General features: G+C 41.5%; 1 protein-coding gene and 1 long non-coding RNA gene across 6 annotated transcripts in view; one reads left to right on the plus strand and one right to left on the minus strand.

Moving 5' to 3' along the window:
- poc5 (POC5 centriolar protein homolog (Chlamydomonas)) overlaps positions 1-17,919 on the plus strand; it is a 77,577-nt gene that overhangs the window by 33,718 nt on the left and 25,940 nt on the right. For all 5 annotated transcript variants that reach the window (XM_043707369.1, XM_043707362.1, XM_043707350.1 and 2 more), the window contains 3 exons: positions 8,695-8,799; positions 11,967-12,146; positions 13,031-13,193. In XM_043707369.1, coding sequence (XP_043563304.1) covers positions 8,695-8,799; positions 11,967-12,146; positions 13,031-13,193 — 448 coding nt within the window. The remainder of the gene's footprint in view (positions 1-8,694; positions 8,800-11,966; positions 12,147-13,030; positions 13,194-17,919) is intronic.
- Positions 10,445-14,128, minus strand: LOC122558609. The gene is made up of 2 exons (XR_006314200.1): positions 13,289-14,128; positions 10,445-10,786 (listed from the first exon to the last, which is right to left on the minus strand). It is a non-coding gene; the product is annotated as an uncharacterized LOC122558609 (long non-coding RNA).

The raw sequence follows: 17,919 nt of genomic DNA on the forward strand, positions 1-17,919 counted from the left end.
TGTGGGACTTTATCAAAATCTTTCTGAAAGTCCAGGTACACTACATCTACTGGATCTCCCTCGTCCATCTTCAGAGTTACATGCTCAAAAAATTCAAGAAGATTAGTCAAGCATGATTTGCCCTTCATAAATCCATGCTGACTCTGTCCTATCCTGTTACTACTATCCAGGTGTGCCGTAATTTCATCCTTTATAATAGACTCCAGCATCTTTCCCACCACTGAGGTCAGACTAACTGGTCTATAATTTCCTGCTTTCTCTCTCCCACCCTCCAATCCTCAGGAACTGACCCCGAATCTATCGAACGCTATAGATTGTATAGTTGTAGTAAGACTTGCTGTTTTTTTTTTTGAGCTTCCTTGTAATAAAGGCCAACATTTCATTTGCCTTCTTAATTACTTGCTGTATCTTTAAGCTAACTTTGTTTCATACACACGAACACCCAGATGGAGTCATAAGAGATGTTCAGCAACAAACAGAACCGTTTGGTTCAACTCGTCCTTGCTGACCAGATGTCCTAAGTTAAACTAGTCCCATTTGCCAGCATTTGGCCTATATCCCTCAATTCTTCCTATTTATGTTGTGGTTCTGTTCGCCAAGCTGGGAATTTGTGTTGCAGATGTTTCGTCCCCTGTCGAGGTGACATCCTCAGTGCTTGGGAGCTTTCTGTGATGTTTCCCCCAGCATTTATAGTAGTTTGTCTCTGCCGCTTTCGGTTGTCAGTTCCAGCTGTCCGCTGCAGTGGTTGGTATATTGGGTCCAGGTCGATGTGATTATTGATTGAATCTGTGGATGAGTGCCATGCCTCTAGGAATTCCCTGGCTGTTCTCTGTTTGGCTTGTCCTATAATAGTAGTGTTGTCCCAGTCGAACTCATGTTGCTTGTCATTTGTGTGTGTGGCTACTGAGGATAGCTGGTTGTGTCGTTTCGTGGCTAGTTGGTGTTCATGGATGCGGATCGTTAGCTGTCCTCCTGTTTGTCCTATGTAGTGTTTTGTGCAGTCCTTGCATGGGATTTTGTACACTACGTTGGTTTTGCTCATGCAAGTACCAGATGCAATTTAATTTAAGCAGAGAAGTGTGAAGTGTTTCATTTGAATAAGAAGAATGCAAATGAAATAAAATAACATAAAGGGCATAATTCTATATAGGGTGCAGGATCAGAAAGTCTGAGGGGAATATGTGCAGAAAGCATTGAGCATAACATGGCAGGTTGAGAAAACAATGAGAGTCATAGAATCATAGAGATGAACAGCATGGAAACAGACCCTTCGGTCCAACCCGTCCATGCCAACCAGATGTCCCAACCCAATCTAGTCCCACCTGCCAGTACCCAGCCCATATCCCTCCAAACTCTTCCTATTCATATACCCATCCAAATGCCTCTTAAATGTTGCAATTGTACCAGTCTCCTCCACTTCCTCTGGCAGCTCATTCCATATACATACCACACTCTGTGTGAAAAAGTTGCCCCTTAGGTAACTTTCCCCTCTCACCCTGAACCAATGCCCTCTAGTTCTGGACTCTCCCACCCCAGGGAAAAGATCTTGTCTATTTACCCTATCCATGCCCCTCATAATTTTGTAAACCTCTAGAAGGTCACCCCTCACCCTCCGCTCCAGGGAAAACAGTCCCAGCCTGTTCAGCCTCTCCAATAGCTCAAATCCTCCAACCCTGGCAACATCCTTGTACATCTTTTCTGAACCCTTTCAAGTTTCACAACATCTTTCCAATAGGAGACTAGAATTGCATGCAATATTCCAAAAGTGGCTTAACTAATGTCCTGTACAACTGCACCATGACCTCCCAACTCCTGTACTCAATACTCTGACCAATAAAGGAAAGCTTACCAAACACTACCTTCACTATCCTATCTACCTGTGACTTACTTTCAAGGAGCTATGAGCCTGCACTCCAAGGTCTTTGTTCAGCAACACTCCCTAGGACCTTGCCATTAAGTGTAAAATTTGTTTTCCCAAAAATGTAGCACCTTGCATTTATCTAAATTAAACACCACCTGCTGCTTCGCCCATTGGCCCATCTGATCAAGATCCCATTGTAATCTGAGATAACCTTCTTCGCTGTCCACTACACCTGCAATTTTGGTGTCATCTGCAAACTTACTAACTATACCTCTTCTGCTCACATCCAAATAATTTATAGAAATGACGAAAGTCGTGGACCCAGCACCGATCCTTGTGGCACTCCACTGGTCACAGGCCTACAGTCTGAAAAGCAGCCCTCCACCATTACCACCCTCTGTCTTCTACCTTTAAGCCAGTTCTGTATGTAAATGGCTAGTTCTCCCTGTTTTCCATGAGATCTAACCTTGCTAACCAGTCTCCCATGGGGAACCTTGTCGAATGCCTTTTGAAAGTCCATATAGATAATGTCCACTGCTCTGCCTTCATTAATCCTTTGTTACTACTTCAAAAGGCTCAATAACGTTTGTGAGACATGGTTTCTCACGCATAAAGCCATGTTGGCTATCCCTAATCAGTCCTTGCCTTTCCAAATATATGTACATCCTGTCCTTCAGGATTCTCTCCAACTAGCCCACCGACGTCAAGCTCACTAGTCTATAGTTCCCTGGCTTGTTCTTTACCGCCCTTAAATAGTGGTAACACGGTAGCCAACCTCCAGTCTTCTGGCATCTCGTCTGTGACTATTGATGGTACAAATATCTCAGCAAGAGGCCCAGCAACCATTTCTCTAGCTTCCCACAGAGTTCTAGGCTACACGTGATCAGGTCCTGGGGTTTTATCCATTTTTGTGTTTCAAGACATTCAGCACTTCCTCCTCTGTAATATGGACATTTTTCAAGATTTCACCATCTATTTCCCTACAGTCTATATCTTCCATGTCATTTTGCACCAGTGTTTACAGTGGAAAAGACTTGTTTAGTATCTCCCCCCATCTCCTGCGGTTCCACACAAAGGCCGCCTTGCTGATCTTTGAGGGGCCCTATTCTCTCCCTAGTTACCCTTTCATCCTTAATGTATTTGTAAAAACCCTTTGGATTCTCCTTAATTCTATTTGCCAAAGCTATCTCATGTCGCCTTTTTGTCCTCCTGATTTTCCTCTTAATTTTACTCCCTACTGTCTTTATACTCTGCTAAGGATTCATACAATCTATCCTGTCTATATCTGACATATGTTTCTTCCTCTTTCTTAACCAAACCATCAATTTCTTGGTCATCCAACATTCCCTATACCTACTAGCCTTTCCTTTCACCCTAACAGGAATATACATTCTCTGGACACTCATTATCTCATTTCTGAAGGCTTCCCATTTTCTAGCTGTCCCTTTACCTGCAAACATCTGCCCCCAGTCAGCTTTTGAAAGTTCTTCCCTAATACCGTCAAAATTAGCCTTCCTTCAATTTAGAACTTCAACTTTTAGATCTGGTCTATCCTTTCCATCATTATTTTTAATCTAATAGAATTATGGTAGCTGGCCCCAAAGTGCTCCCCCACTGACACCTCAGTCACCTGCCCTTCCCAAGAGTAGGTCAAGTTTTGCACCTTCTCGAGTAGGTACATCTACATACTGATTCAGAAAACATTCTAGTTGTAACAAATTCTTCTCCATCTAAACCCTTAACACTATGGCGGTCCAGTCTGTTTGGCAAATAAAAATCTCCTACCATAACCACCCTATTATTCTTACAGGTAGCTGAGATCTCCTTACAAATCTGTTTCTCAATTTCCCTCTGACTATTAGGGGGGTCTACAATACAATCCCAATAAGGTGATCATCCCTTTATTTCTCAGTTCAACCTAAATAACTTCCCTGGATGTATTTCCGGGACTATCCTCCCTCCGTAGGAGGCTGCCCCCCCGCCCTCCCTCCTCCCTTTCTGTCCTCCATGTCAATGGGAAGTCGTTAGATTGTCACACCCTTGTTGGACATGGTCATTGCTCAGTATTTAACAGGTGCAAATGTTATTTGACAGTTGTCAGCTGAAGCCAGAACATTGTTCAGATGTTGTTGCATTTGAACATTTGACTGCTGCAGTACCTAAATGAACATTCCCACCTGACTTTATGATGGAGAGAAGGTCATTGAAGCAGCTAAAGATGGTTGGGCTGATAACACTATAAGGAGCTTTTGCAGCGATGTCCTGGAGCTGAAATGACTGATCTCCCAACAACCACAACATCCTTCTATCAACTAGGTATGATAACAAGTGGAGGGTTTTCTCCCCCAACCCATTGATTCCAGTTTTGCTAGGGCTTCTAAATGTCAAGGGTTGTCACTCTCACCTCACCTCTGGAATTATGCTGTACTGTCCATGTCCAAGACTGTAATCAGGTCAGGAGTTGCGTAGTTGTGAGTGAGCAGTTGTTTCTCGATAGCACTGTTGATGGTGACCATCAGCAAGTGCTGGAAGTGAGATTATATCATGCTAGTAATTGGTTGAGTTGGATTTGAATTGCTTTTACAACATACCTCAGCAAATTTCCATATTGTCAGACAGATGCTAGTGTTGTAATTGTCCTGAAATAGCTTAGCTAGATGTGCGGCAAGTTCTGGAGCTGAGGTTTTCGGTGTTGTTGCCAGAATGTTGAGGAACCATAGCCTTTACACTATCCAGTGCCTCTAATGATTTTTCTATCACATGGAGTGAATCAAATTGGCTGAAAACTAGCACCAATGGAGGAGGCTGAGATGGATCATCCACTTGGCACTTCTGACTCAGAATTGCTTAGAATGCTTCAGCCTTTTCTTCTTTGCACTGATATGTTGGGCTTTTCCATCATTTGTGGATGGTATTTGTGGAGCATTGTCTTCCCAGTGAGTTGTTTAATTGTCCACCGTTCATGGGCCAGGACTGCAGAGCTTAGATATAATCCATTGATTGTGGGATTGATCAACTCTACCTATCGCTAGTCATATATACTGTCTGGCACCAAGTGGTCCTGTGTGGTATCTTCAAGTTGACACCACATTTTTGGATATACATGGTGCTGTCCCTGACATGCTCTATTAAGCCAGAGTTGATTTCCCAGCTTGATAGTTGAGGTTGCAAAGTGGTGTACAATTCTGCTGTTGATGGTCTACAGCACCTCGAATTCATGTTGCTTGTTGTCTGCGTGTGTGGCTACTAAGGATAGCTGGTCGTGGCGTTTCGTGGCTAGTTGATGTTCATGTATGCGGATTGTTAGCTGTCTTCCTGTTTGTCCTATATAGTGGTTAGTGCAGTCCTTGCATGGTATTTTGTACACTACATTCGTCTTGCTCATGAGGAATTCGACTGGGACAACACTACTATCATAGGGCAAGCCAGACAGAGAACAGCCAGGGAATTTCTAGAGGCATGGCATTCATCCACAAACTCCATCAACAAACACATCGACCTGGACCCAATATACCAACCACTACAGCGGACAGCTGAAACTGACAACCGGAAGCGGCAGGGACAGACCACTATAAACACCGGAGGAAACATCAAAGAAGCGCTTTGCAGGAGGCTCCCAAGCACTGATGATGTCGCCTAGCCAGGGGACGATACGTTTGCAACAAAAACTTCCAACTCGGCGAACAGAACCACAACACCTGGGTTCAATTCCCGCCTCAGGCAACTGACTGTGTGGAGTTTGCGCATTCTCCCCATGTCTGCGTGGGTTTCTTCTGGATGCTCCGGTTTCCTCCCACAGTCCAAAAATGTGCAGGTAAGGTGAATTGGCCATGCTAAATTGCCCGTAGTGTTAGGGGCAGGGGTTAAACGTAGGGGAATGGGTCTGGGTGGGTTGCGCTTCGGCGGGTCGGTGTGGACTTGTTGGCTCGAAGAGCCTGTTTCCACACTGTAAGTAATCTAATCTAATCTCAGTTCTAAAGGTTAGGCCTTTTACTCTGAGGTTGTACCCATGGGTCCGAGGCTGTCCTACCAGCCGCTTCCTATAACACCTTGGATGCAGCCAGCAGGTCTTGGTGGCTTGTTTGCCTTCAGTCCAATTAGTTTTCCAAACTTTGTTCCTCACAATAAAAGCTGTTAAGATCCGATAAAGCATCATAGCGTCAGCTATAGAGAAGGGCTAATTAGTGTTGCATCACATTTGTTCTGTTTGCAAATTACTTCAATTCTGTGCTCCTAATTCTTGATCCTTTTATGAGCAGGAATAATTTCTCCCTGTCTACTCTATCGAGGCCGCGCATGAGGTTGCCAAGTACGGTTTGAGTTATAAAGAAAGGCTGGGACTTTTTTCACTGGTGTGTAAGAGGTTCAGAGTCTATCTTATACAAGGTCATAAGATCATGAGTGTTAAAGATAGAGTTAGTGGTAGTTGTCTTTTCCCTCAGATGGGGGATTTCAAGACTAGGCAGTACATTTTTAAGGTGAGAGGAGAGATGAGGGGTAAATCTTTTACGCAGGATGGTTCACGTGTGGAATGAACTTGCTGAGCAAATAGTGGATGTGGGTACAATTACCAAGCTGCTGCTCTGAGCAGCTTTCTCTTTCAAGAGGACATTCCAAAATTCAATGTATCCTCCAAGTCTCTCATCTTCTGGAATTGTTATTATGGCTTCTGCACTATTTTTGATTAGTTCAAATCCTTCCTATAATGTGGCACCCAGAACTATACGCCATACTACAGCTGATGTTGAACAAATGTTTTGTAAAAGTTTAACATCTCATTGCTCTCGTACTCTGTCCATGAATAAAACCAAGAATACTATATGCTTTATTAATTACTTTCTCCATCTGTGCTGCCACCTTAATTGTGCACATATTCATGCATATCCCTCAGCTCCTTCATTTCTCTCCACCCAACTTAGAATTGTTCCATCTATTTTATCATGTCTTTCAATGTTCTTGGTACCAAAATGCAATACTTCCACTTCTCTGCGCTGGACCCCATTCACCATGCATCCATCCACCCACATCTCTAACTTGTCTGTTCTTTTGGAGTTCCACCTTGTCCTCAGTTTGCAATTCTTACAGGTTGTGTTCTCTGCAAATATTGAATATATCTGCTGTACACCAGGATCTAGATCATTAGTATAAATCGTAGAAAGTAAGGGTCCCAATACTGACCTCTGAGGATTTCCACTATAAACCTTCCCCAGCCTAATGAATATCCATTGAGCACGACTGTTTCCTATCTTTCAGCCAGTTATGCATCGACACAAATTTCCTTTTCGGCACCATGCCAAACAACTGGAAATCCATGAACACTATGTCCAGCAGGTGTCATCCTCATCAAACCTTTGTCTTTTAAAAAGCTAGAAGTTCATTTAACACCATTTCCCCTTTAGAAGTCCATACTGCCTCTTCCTAATTAACCCACCTTTTCCTCTATGACTAGTTAAATTTATCTTGCAGAATTCTGAGATGGCGAGATATCTTGAGTCGCAAGTTAGTATGCAAGTACAATGCATACAGGCTAATGGGATGTTCTGCTTTTATTATAAAAGATTTATATATAAGTAAGGATGTTAGGCTTCAGTTTTTTAACACATTGTTGAGAACATATCTTGCATTCTTTGTGCAGTTTTGGCCTCCTTATTTAAGGATGGATGAAATGTATTAGAAGTGGTTCTGAGGAGATTTACCAGACTGCTACCTGGAATGTGTGGGTTGTCTTATGAGAAGCTAGACTTGTTTCCACTGGAGTTTAAATGAGCAAATGTAATTTATTTGAAGTGTGTGCATAAGATCCCAAACGATCTTGACAATCTACTTCTGCTCCTATTTCATTTCTCCACATTATAACATCTTACCTAACCAAAGTTGTGAATTCCAATAATTTCCAGTCTCTTGATTGCTGTGGTAGGTCAGATAACAGTTGCAAATGGCCTGAAGGGTTAGTGCTAGCCTCACTACAACATATACTAATTACTGAAGATATCTGGGTCTGTTTGTCTTTTAGATTTTTTTTCCTTCCAAATGAAGCTGAACAATTACTAAGAAAATAATAGGACATTTGTTGATACTTTTGACTGTTCAAGGAACCATAGCCAACTATTAAACACAGAAATCCAAAGGTCGATATTCCTGAAGCAGTGCCATATTTTAACAAAAGTAGCATCTCATTTGTCTCCTCTGTCATTGAGTAGTTTGGAGCTGCCTTACTTCCACAATAGATATGAAGTAACTCATCATAGAAAATTGATCTGTTTGGAGATACTTGAAGTCTGTGCATGTTTAAGGCTGTATTAATTAAATACTGCAAACAACTAAACAAGTGTGAAATCATATCCAAAAAGTGTTTTTAGGAATATTTCAGAAATGTAAAATGATCAAGTTGAATATTTGTCTAGGTTTCCTCATCCTTTTCCTCCTCTGCTCCCTCCCACCCACTGTTTTTCATTTCTTGTCAATCATTGCACTTATTAATGTCAGAGCCCTTAATATTTTGAGGTATTCAGTTGCATGCCTGGCTCATATTGCTGCCAGTTGCTAGTTTTCCTTCAAGCTTTTCCATTGTAGTTTCCAGCAATTTGCCACAAAAGATATCAATGCAATCAAATGGGCGAAGCTAGCCTATAGCAAATGCAAATTATGACCCAACATTTTAATATTAAATATTATTTAATACATGCCCAATGACTAAAGTCTAACTTAACTGCTATGCATTTTCAAATTACATAATCATTTTTAGAAAAGTAGATTTAATAACTTTTCCAGAAAGTGTTATCAATAAAATGAGGTGACAATTGATTGCATTTCTTTTTATTTTATCCATAAAGGTAATCACGAATTTGATCCAAGGCATTCAGAATCTGAAAGAGAAGATAGAATTGATGCGCCGATTCACACAGTGGCGACTTCAACATTCAGAAGCAAAAGTGGAAGTATGTGTCATAATATCTGCAAGTACAAGTTTAAAGCTGGTGATATGCTTCGAGTGGTGTTAACGTAATTGTTTTTCAGTTAGTTGAGAAATTGTATTGCAGAAGCCTGCCTCGCTTATGTTTTTAAAAAATGAAGACTTGGTAACTGCCTTTTCAACTGTCCAAAAAGCATGAACCTAATTAAATCTAGCTCATGTAGCTGATTTTTTTTTTGGAGTGACTATACTGTTATAATATTGACATTTAATGTTTTGCACTTCATGGTATCAGATTATTTTGGGGGCTGGAAATGAATATTCAAGAATATTCTTAATCATTTAAAATATCATTAAATGTTTGGATTCTCTGTCAGGCATTTAAATGATTTCTTATTTAATCGGTCTTTAATTGAACACAATCCTGGATGTTATAACACTTTTGCATGATATACACCCTGCAGGTCAAACGTTGCTGTCCATAATTTGTTTAGAATTCACTCTTCAATAACTTAATTATGTACAAAGAAAACATTATTTAATTACTGACATTTAGAATTTGGATTTTCTAAAGGAATTTAAAAATAAACAACTACTAATCAACAATTTCAAACTTTAAGCTCAACTTTGGCTCCCAAGTCAGTTTTTAGTCTGCAGTGTGTTCTTGCCTCAGTAAAAGTCACTACTGTTGGGCCTAATACTCTTTGATCAGGAAGGTGAGGAGAGTCAAAAAATGCTAGCAGTCTTCCCTGTGCTGTAAAAGTATGTGTATTCAACAGCAAGGGGACTGGAAAATGGAGGAAATAGTTTAAAATGTATAAAGAGCAGAATGTGAGGCTGTAATAAGTCTGCATGTCCCTTTTTCCTCCGGGATTGGTTAGCTCAGTTGGCTGGATGGCTGGGTTGCAATGCAGTGACACCAGAAGCGTGGGTTTTGTGCCCGCACAGCTAAGGCTAGCATGATAAATGTTCCATCTTAACTGTGCCGCACACGCATACAACCAATTAAACTGCTGCCAGTTATCAATCTCTAATGAGGGAGCAGTGGCCTAGTAAGATGAAAATATCTTCCCTTTCGTGTCTATATTTATTCAGCTGCAGGTTTTATTCCAATCAGAAAATGAGCTGTGATATTCTGTTGTTCTGTCACTGTCTCAATGGTGACTTTTATTTTTATACTTTCTGTAACATTACCAGTCCTGTCTGTGTACTGACGAGAGAAATGTCACAGTAAGACCAGTAATTATGCAGAGGAGGAAATTGACTGAGGAAACAACAGCTCACTTATGAATGCAGGGTCAGTTGCAATACATAAAAGTTGGCAATGGAATTGCTCCACTGGATGGAAATATCCATAAGTGGAGTGTCTGTCTGTAGAATTACAGCATTCTGTTCTAAGATGACGTCTATGCCTGTTAATTTAATTTGCTAATCGAATCTTTTCTTGGGTTGTCCTTGTAAAAGACATTTTTATATTCAATGTGCCTTTGTGTTGTGTGAAGGACTCAATGACCATTGATTTGGTAACTGGATATCAAGTCAACTTTATTTTCAAGTGTAAGGATAATCTTTGTTAAAGTATACTTCAGTTTGGTGGAGGTCTGGACTTAAGTGACTTGTTGCTAGTTGTCGTTGCAGAATTCCGTCTTACCAACACTTTTTTAAAAAAATTTTGGATTGTCATGTGCAAACCTTTTCCCTTTCCAAAGTCTTTATCTCTTATGAGATCTCTTAAGATTCCGTGAATAGGCCGTTTGCCCTTTTAGCTGTTAAAAAGTAAATAAAGATAGTTGTCAGGTGATTTTTGTTTACCATCTTTTAAAGTTGACTGGTCGTCTGTCATTTGCAAATGCAGTTCAGAGAATCTTTTTTTCCTTTTCTCCTCTTTCCAGCTATTAAAACCTGTACTTACAGTCTGACGATTAAGTCTGGAATTTTAATATAATTTTTCCCAACAATTTTGAACTATAGTCAGGTCTTCTGTAACTTGATGGTTGCGTTCCTGTACGTTCCTGTGTTATAGAAAAATCCTGCTTTAGAAACAGCACTTAGAGTTGGTGATGTAATTGCATTATAACCAACACAGTTTTAAAGTTTGTGCTTTAGAAACAGCATCCCCAATTTGTCAATCACTTTACAGCGAATGAGTTATCAAAAGGTGTTATAGCAGAATGAATTGTACTTCTTTATTTCAGCATTTTCAGTTTCTTGTTTTGTAATTGAAATTTTTTTAAAAAATAAGCTTTTTCTCTCCAAGGTGGCAAGAGCTACATGAATTTTTAAACATAGAAAATAGGAGCAAAAGTAGGTCATTCGGCCCTTCACATCTGTTCTGCTGTTAAGTACAATCATGATTGATCATCCAACTGTGTACCATGTTCCTGCTTTCTCCTTGTACCCTTTGATCCCTTCTGTCCTAAGAATGATATTTTTCTCCTACTGGAAAAATTCCAATGTTTTGGTCTCCTCTGCTTTCTGTGGCAGTGACTTCCACAAACTTGCCAATCTCTGGGTCAAGACACTTAACCCCATCTCAGTCCTAAAATGGTCTATCCTATGATTTTTTTTTTCAGAATCCCTACAGTGCGTCCATGCTGACCCTACGAAGGGTAACCCACCCAGACCCATTCCACTATCCTATATTTACCCCTAACAATGCAACTAACCTACACATCCTGAAAACTATGGGCAATTTGTAGCTTGGCCAAATCACCTGCCCTTCACATCTTTGGACTGTGGGAGGGACCCGGAGCACCCAGAGGATACCCATACAGACACGAGAATGTGCAAACTCCACACTTACAGTCGCCCGAGGCTGGAATTGAATTCTGGTCCCTGATGCTGTGCGGCAGTAGTGCTAACCCCTGAGCCACCTTGCCACTGGACTCCTTGACGTTTATTGCAAGGTAGAGCTCATTTGAGTGATGTAAGATTGTGACGACCAGTGGAAGAATTGCCTTTCAAATCCAGATTGAGTACTGCCTTTGTGATAGTTCATAAAATTCTGTGACAGTTCAACTTACAGCAAGGGAAGTGCTTCTTGCAACTAATCTGAAATGGCAGCACCATGTTGAATGTACACTTGTAAAATAAAGCTGTGGAAGTTATACAGGGTGAGTAAGAAATCATTTGACTTGCTATCTTGTCATCTAGTTGCAACATAATTTAAGTAATTGTCACATTCTCTTCAAGGCATATGCAAATACCCTGGCTGAAAGACACTATAAATTCTGTCTGTTAAAAAAAGTGTGTACAGCTTGGAAATCAGAAATACAAGCAAAATGGAAAGAGAGAGTAGAAAGAGCATGTCAAGCTCGTGCTGAGGAGGTCTGTATCCAGTTATCCGGGGATTATGAGAGAAAACTTGATGCAGTAAGTACCAGAAAAAAAACTTGTAAAAAGCTCCTTGTGTGCACAGGCAATTGATCAGCTATAGATTCTAAAATGCAGACATTTATACTGCAAAAGATCTTGATATGGGAGGAAGTAAATATTTTGTGGTTTCTGTTGTTTGTATCTATAAACTTTCCATCATTCTGCTTTTGTTTTAAAGAATTCTCTGCAGCTCTTCCAGGAATATTCAGAAAACCCTCATTGTTTCACCCCACTTTGTTTTGGAGCGAATAGTATATAGTAATTAACAAAAACTTGCACTCCAATGTTCACAAAAATCTGAGTTTGGGGACATGATACTGGAACAATGTAATTTTTTTGTTTTGAGGAAGTACAAATCTTAAAATTCCTACTGTAACATGTTTGTAATGATTTAGCTAATGGAACTACAATACGATAGACACGATAATAACCCCATTTCTTATAAAATTCGCATTTGTTGGGGTGGAGGGGGGAACAGGGGAAGAATACAAAGGCATCTGAAAGGCCATGGTTTAATTTTGGAAATAAAACATTCCCAATTTACAAGCAAGCTGAAATGTTTATGAAAATATGGAAATTTAGTTTTTGCATCGTGAATTTTTTAGGCCAGGTGAGTACATGCTCCATTTGAGAACAATGTTGTATGTTTTTTATTAATTTAAAACAGCTCACCTTTCTTCGCACTTTTAAACTTAAAACAAAAGAGCTTTTTCATTTTAATTCATTAGGACAACCTTGAGGTTTTAATAGGAAAGATCATATTAGCAGTAGGATGATATTGCAGTTGGATGTGTAATTCAAAATATTCATGATGAAAATGGGTATGATGCATTGTTGAAAATTGCAGTCTTGTTCTGACTTTGTTTCATTTGAAATTTTAGTCTAGGGAGGAACTGGAAAGAGCAAAAGCAGAGATAAGACGTCTATTAGCTGAAAAGGACAAATATACTGATTCTATGAAGAAAGCATTCATGCGTGGTGTATGTGCGCTCAATCTAGAGGCAATGAGTATGTTTCATAATGGAAGCAGAAGAGTGGAACATGGTCAGTACTCATAGAGAGCGTGTCAATGAAAATTACAAGAGTCTTCATCAACTGAATAAATGATGTAAATAAAGTGAAACTGTTTGTACAGTTACCTATAATTGTTCTGAAATTCCAAAAAAAGTTAAAGCCATTTCCTTTCGTAGTTGATTTTTAGTGGTATGCCAAAGAGACCTGAAAATGGAAGGAATTTCATAATTATCCAGTAACTAAAAGAATTATAGTTCTGCCGCCTCCGCGGACCCCTTCACCCGCCTTTAACACGCTCCAGCTACCTGGACACCCCGTGCTGGCCTATTACCTGCCCTCTATCAACCTGTCTACCCTCCTCCCCCACTCCAGCCACTCACCCTCATAATGTGCAACCCTCCAATCCCTCTGCTCCAACCTCCACCTCACCATCAAACCAGCGGGTAAGGGAGGTGCAGTGGTAGTTTGGTGCACTGACCTCTACACTGCTGAAGCCAGGCGCCAACTCAAAGACACCTCCTCCTACCGCTCCCTCGGCCATGACCTCACCCCAAACCCCCCCATCACCAAACCATCATCTCCCAGACCATACACAATCTCATCACCTCAGGATATCTCCCACCCACCTACAGCTTCCAACCTCCTAGTTCAGGGACCCCACACCGCCCGATTCTATCTGCTTTCCAGGGTCAACAAGCCTGACCATCCCGGCTAACCCATTGTCTCAGCCTGCTCTTCCCCCACCGAACACATCTCTACCCACCTCAATACTGTCCTTTTTTTTTTTTTAACCCTACCCCCCTCCCAAGTCCAGGAATTCTCCACATACGTTCGAGACACCACCCATGTCTTCCATCTCCTCCAAAACTTGCATTTCACTCGCCCTCAACGTATCATCTTCACTATGGACATCTCTCTATACCTCCATCTGCCATGACCAGGGCCTACAAGTCCTCTGTTTCTTCCTCTCCTGACATCTCCACCAGTACCCTTCCACTGACACACACATTCGTTTGGCTGAACTGGTCCTCATCCTTAACAATTTCTCCTTTGAATCCTCCCACTTCCTCCAGATGAAAGGGGTAGCCATGGTCACCCAGCTATGCCTGACTCTTTGTTGGCTGCGTAGAACAGCCCATCTTCCGTAATTACACCGGCATCACTCCCCACGTCTTCCTCTACTACATTGATGACCTGCATTTGTGCCACCTCGTGCACCTACAAGGAGTTTCAGCAGTTCATCAACATCACCAACACATTCCACCCCGACCTTAAATTCACTTGGACCATCTCTGACACCTCCCTCCCCTTCCTGGGCCTCTCCATCTCTAATGATGACCAATTGACACTGACTTTTTTTTACAAACCCACCAACTCCCACAGCTACCTGATTACACCTCTTCCCACCCTCCCTCCTGCAAAAATGCTATCCCGTATTCCCAATTCCTCCGCTTCTGCCGTATCTGCTCCCAGGAGGACAAGTTCCATCACAGAGCATACCAGTTAGCTGCCTCCTTTAAAAACCACAATTACCCCTCCCATGTGGTTGAAGATGCCCTCCAACGCATCTCATCCACGTCCTGCACCTCCACCCTCAAACCCCACCCCTCCAACCACAACAAGGACAGAACCTCCACGGTCCTCACCTTCCACCCCACCAACCTCTGCATAAACCGCATCATCTGCCAACATTTCCACTGCCTACAAATGGACCCCACCACCAGGGGTGTATTTGCCTTCCCACCTTGAACCGCTTTCCACAAAGACTGTTCCCTCAGTGACTTCCTGGTCAGGTCCATGCTCCTCCACCCCCAACAACCCCCCTCCCCTCCTGGCACCTTCCCCTGCCACCGCAGGAACTCCAAAACCTGTGCTAACACCTGCACCGAAACTCCTTTCTTTCTCTTCCTCTCCCCCCTCCCCCCACTTCCATCCAAGGCTCCAAAGGAGCCTCCCATATCCAGAGTTTCATCTGCACTTCCACAAACGTCATTTATTGTATTCGTCGCTCCTGATGCGGCCTCCTTTATATTGGGAGACCGGATGCCTTTTCGCAAAGCGCTTTAGGGAGCATCTCTGGGGCACCCACACCAATCAACCCCACCACCATGGCTGAACAGTTTAAACCTCCTCCCCTCTGCTGAGGACATGCTGGTCCTGGGCCACCTCCATCACCACTCCCTCACCACCTGACGTCTGGAGGACGAACGCCTCATCTTCCACCTCTGAACCCTTCAACCTCAGGGCATCAATGTGGACTTCACCAGTTGCCTCATTTCCCCTCCCCCCACCTTATCTCCGTTCCAACCTGCCAGCTCAGCACTATCCTCATGACCTGTCCTATTTGCCAATCTTCCTTCCCACCTATCTGCCCCATCCTCCTCTCTGACCTATCACCTTTATCCCCACCTCCATCCACCTATTGTACTCTTAGCAACCTTCTCCCTGGTCCCACCCCTCCCATTTATCTCTCCACCCTGGACACTCCCAGCTTAATTCCTGATGAAGGGCTCCTGCTCGAAACGTCGATTCTCCTGCTCTTGGATGCTGCCTGACCTGTGCTTTTCCAGCACCACTCTAATCTATACATAATTTATACTGTGCCAAAATAATGGCAAGGATTAAGTTTACTTCATGATTTTGAAAGAGCCATACATAAAATTGGCAACTGAATAGTAAAATAAAAAGGATGTGTTGAGGGGAGAGAAGCACGCTCATCACAGCTGGTGAAAATCAATTGCAAGTGCTATGCTCCAAGGAATCCTGGTATAAGTCAGGTTACTCTGTTGCACTATGCTGTATGTATTTTTTTCTGAATTACTTAGTTTTCATTTATTGCTGATTCTTCTCCCACTTCAAAAAGAAATTTGTCTTGCAGTCCTGTATCAAGATTTTTATTCATTCTTGTTCACAGCAGTTTTCTAATCCAAGTTCTATCCTCTTGTGCCTGGTTCACTCATTTCAGTACCTGCAGATCCTATTTCATCCACTGGCTGGTCAGTTCCTGGATTCGACCCATATTGAATATTATATACTTTTTGGCTAATTCTTTGCAGATGATAAATATGTACAGGAATAAGTGTGAACTATAAGCATTTGATGCATATTAATTTTGAGGATTACAGATAAAAACCTGCAACCAGCGAAAAATATAAAGAGGTATGGGCTTATTTAGACATGATTGCATAATGCAATTACCATTTTGAACTTTGTTTGAACTAGATTAATCTTCGTTATTCTGTTTGGTTAAAATCCAATTTAAACCAGTCGCCCTGCCTAAAAGGAATCTGTCATTATGGGTTGACAGCCAATGGGTGTAAGAATTAATTTTTTTTTTGTTCAAGACAACACAAAGCTTGTTTTTAATTTTTCAGCAGGTATAAGTGAACATGAAATGCTTTAACGTAAAAGCTGGCCTCCTTTTTTTCAAGTGACATTCATAGATTATTATCTTGTGATTTTTAATTCTGAAGTCGTGAGAATTTATATGGTTTTCTTAGTTTACGTTTTCAAAACACTTGAAGTGAACTTTTCAACAAATGCTGAAAACCATTAAACCAATAAATGTTGAACTATATAACCATGATGGGAAAAATTATGATCAACCTGTATAATGCTTTGTTCAGATGAGCCAAGTCTTGTTCTTGCCAGCAGACCTCATGCTATTCGAGTACAGTAAGCAGTCCAGTGACTAATTATTAATGCCAATCTTTGAGTCTAAGATCAGAATTGCTCAGCAGCTTTTACCACAACATCTCCACACAAAACATGCCCTGGACAAAATGAAATCTGGAATTGGGGGTTATTGGGTGAATTGGGGTATGATTTATAGAAGTCTGGTATAACATCCTTGCTTTTGTTCTTATGCCATTTTTTTGAGTCAAGAATCCTTAGTTCTTAGACTGTCTTCCTCATTAGGGAGGAGAAAGTGAGGTCTGCAGATGCTGGAGATCAGAGCTGAAAATGTGTTCCTGAAGAAGGGCTTATGCCCAAAACGTCGATTCTCCTGCTCCTTGGGTGCTGCCTGACCTGCTGCGCTTTTGCAGCAACACATTTTCAGCGCTGTCTTCCTCATTAGCCTGCCACCATTTTGGGATTTTTACATATGACCCTCAAGTCTTCATTTGCTGTGCCTTTTAAAGATTATATTATTCAGTTTATATATTTTTGGAGGTGGCTAAGTGTGACATTTTTTAAAATTTGCATCCAACTACACCCTATGCTGTGTTCATAGTTTGCCAACTGAAGGTTCTTAATTGAAATAGTTCTCAAAAGACTTGTAGAAAAGAAAATTATACGATTGGTTATCCCAACCATTGACATACCTGATTCCTGATGAAGGGCTTTTGCCCGAAACGTCGATTTTGCTGCTCGTCGGATGCTGCCTGAATTGCTGTGCTCTTCCAGCACCACTGATCCAGAATCTGGTTTCCAGCATCTGCAGTCATTGTTTTTACCTACATGGTACCTAAACCTTTATCACCATTTTCCACTGCAACAGAGCATAGAAAAAGGCAGTGGTGTTATGTAGGATAAACTCTAACATTGTGGATGTGAAATTTTACCACTGGAGACAGAGCTCCATCCACTAATAGCACAGAAATTCCTCTATTCGTATATACTTCTTTCTTCTGCATTCTCAGCAGGTGAAGCTCCTGCAAAGTCAAAATTACCATAAAATAAACATTTTTTGTCTTCAGTGAGAAACTTGGAGTAAGCAATGACTTTCAGGATCCTCCAATAAGTTTGAGGAATA

Source organism: Chiloscyllium plagiosum, chromosome 2 (genome assembly GCF_004010195.1).
Source record: "Chiloscyllium plagiosum isolate BGI_BamShark_2017 chromosome 2, ASM401019v2, whole genome shotgun sequence".
Taxonomy (NCBI): domain Eukaryota; kingdom Metazoa; phylum Chordata; class Chondrichthyes; order Orectolobiformes; family Hemiscylliidae; genus Chiloscyllium; species Chiloscyllium plagiosum.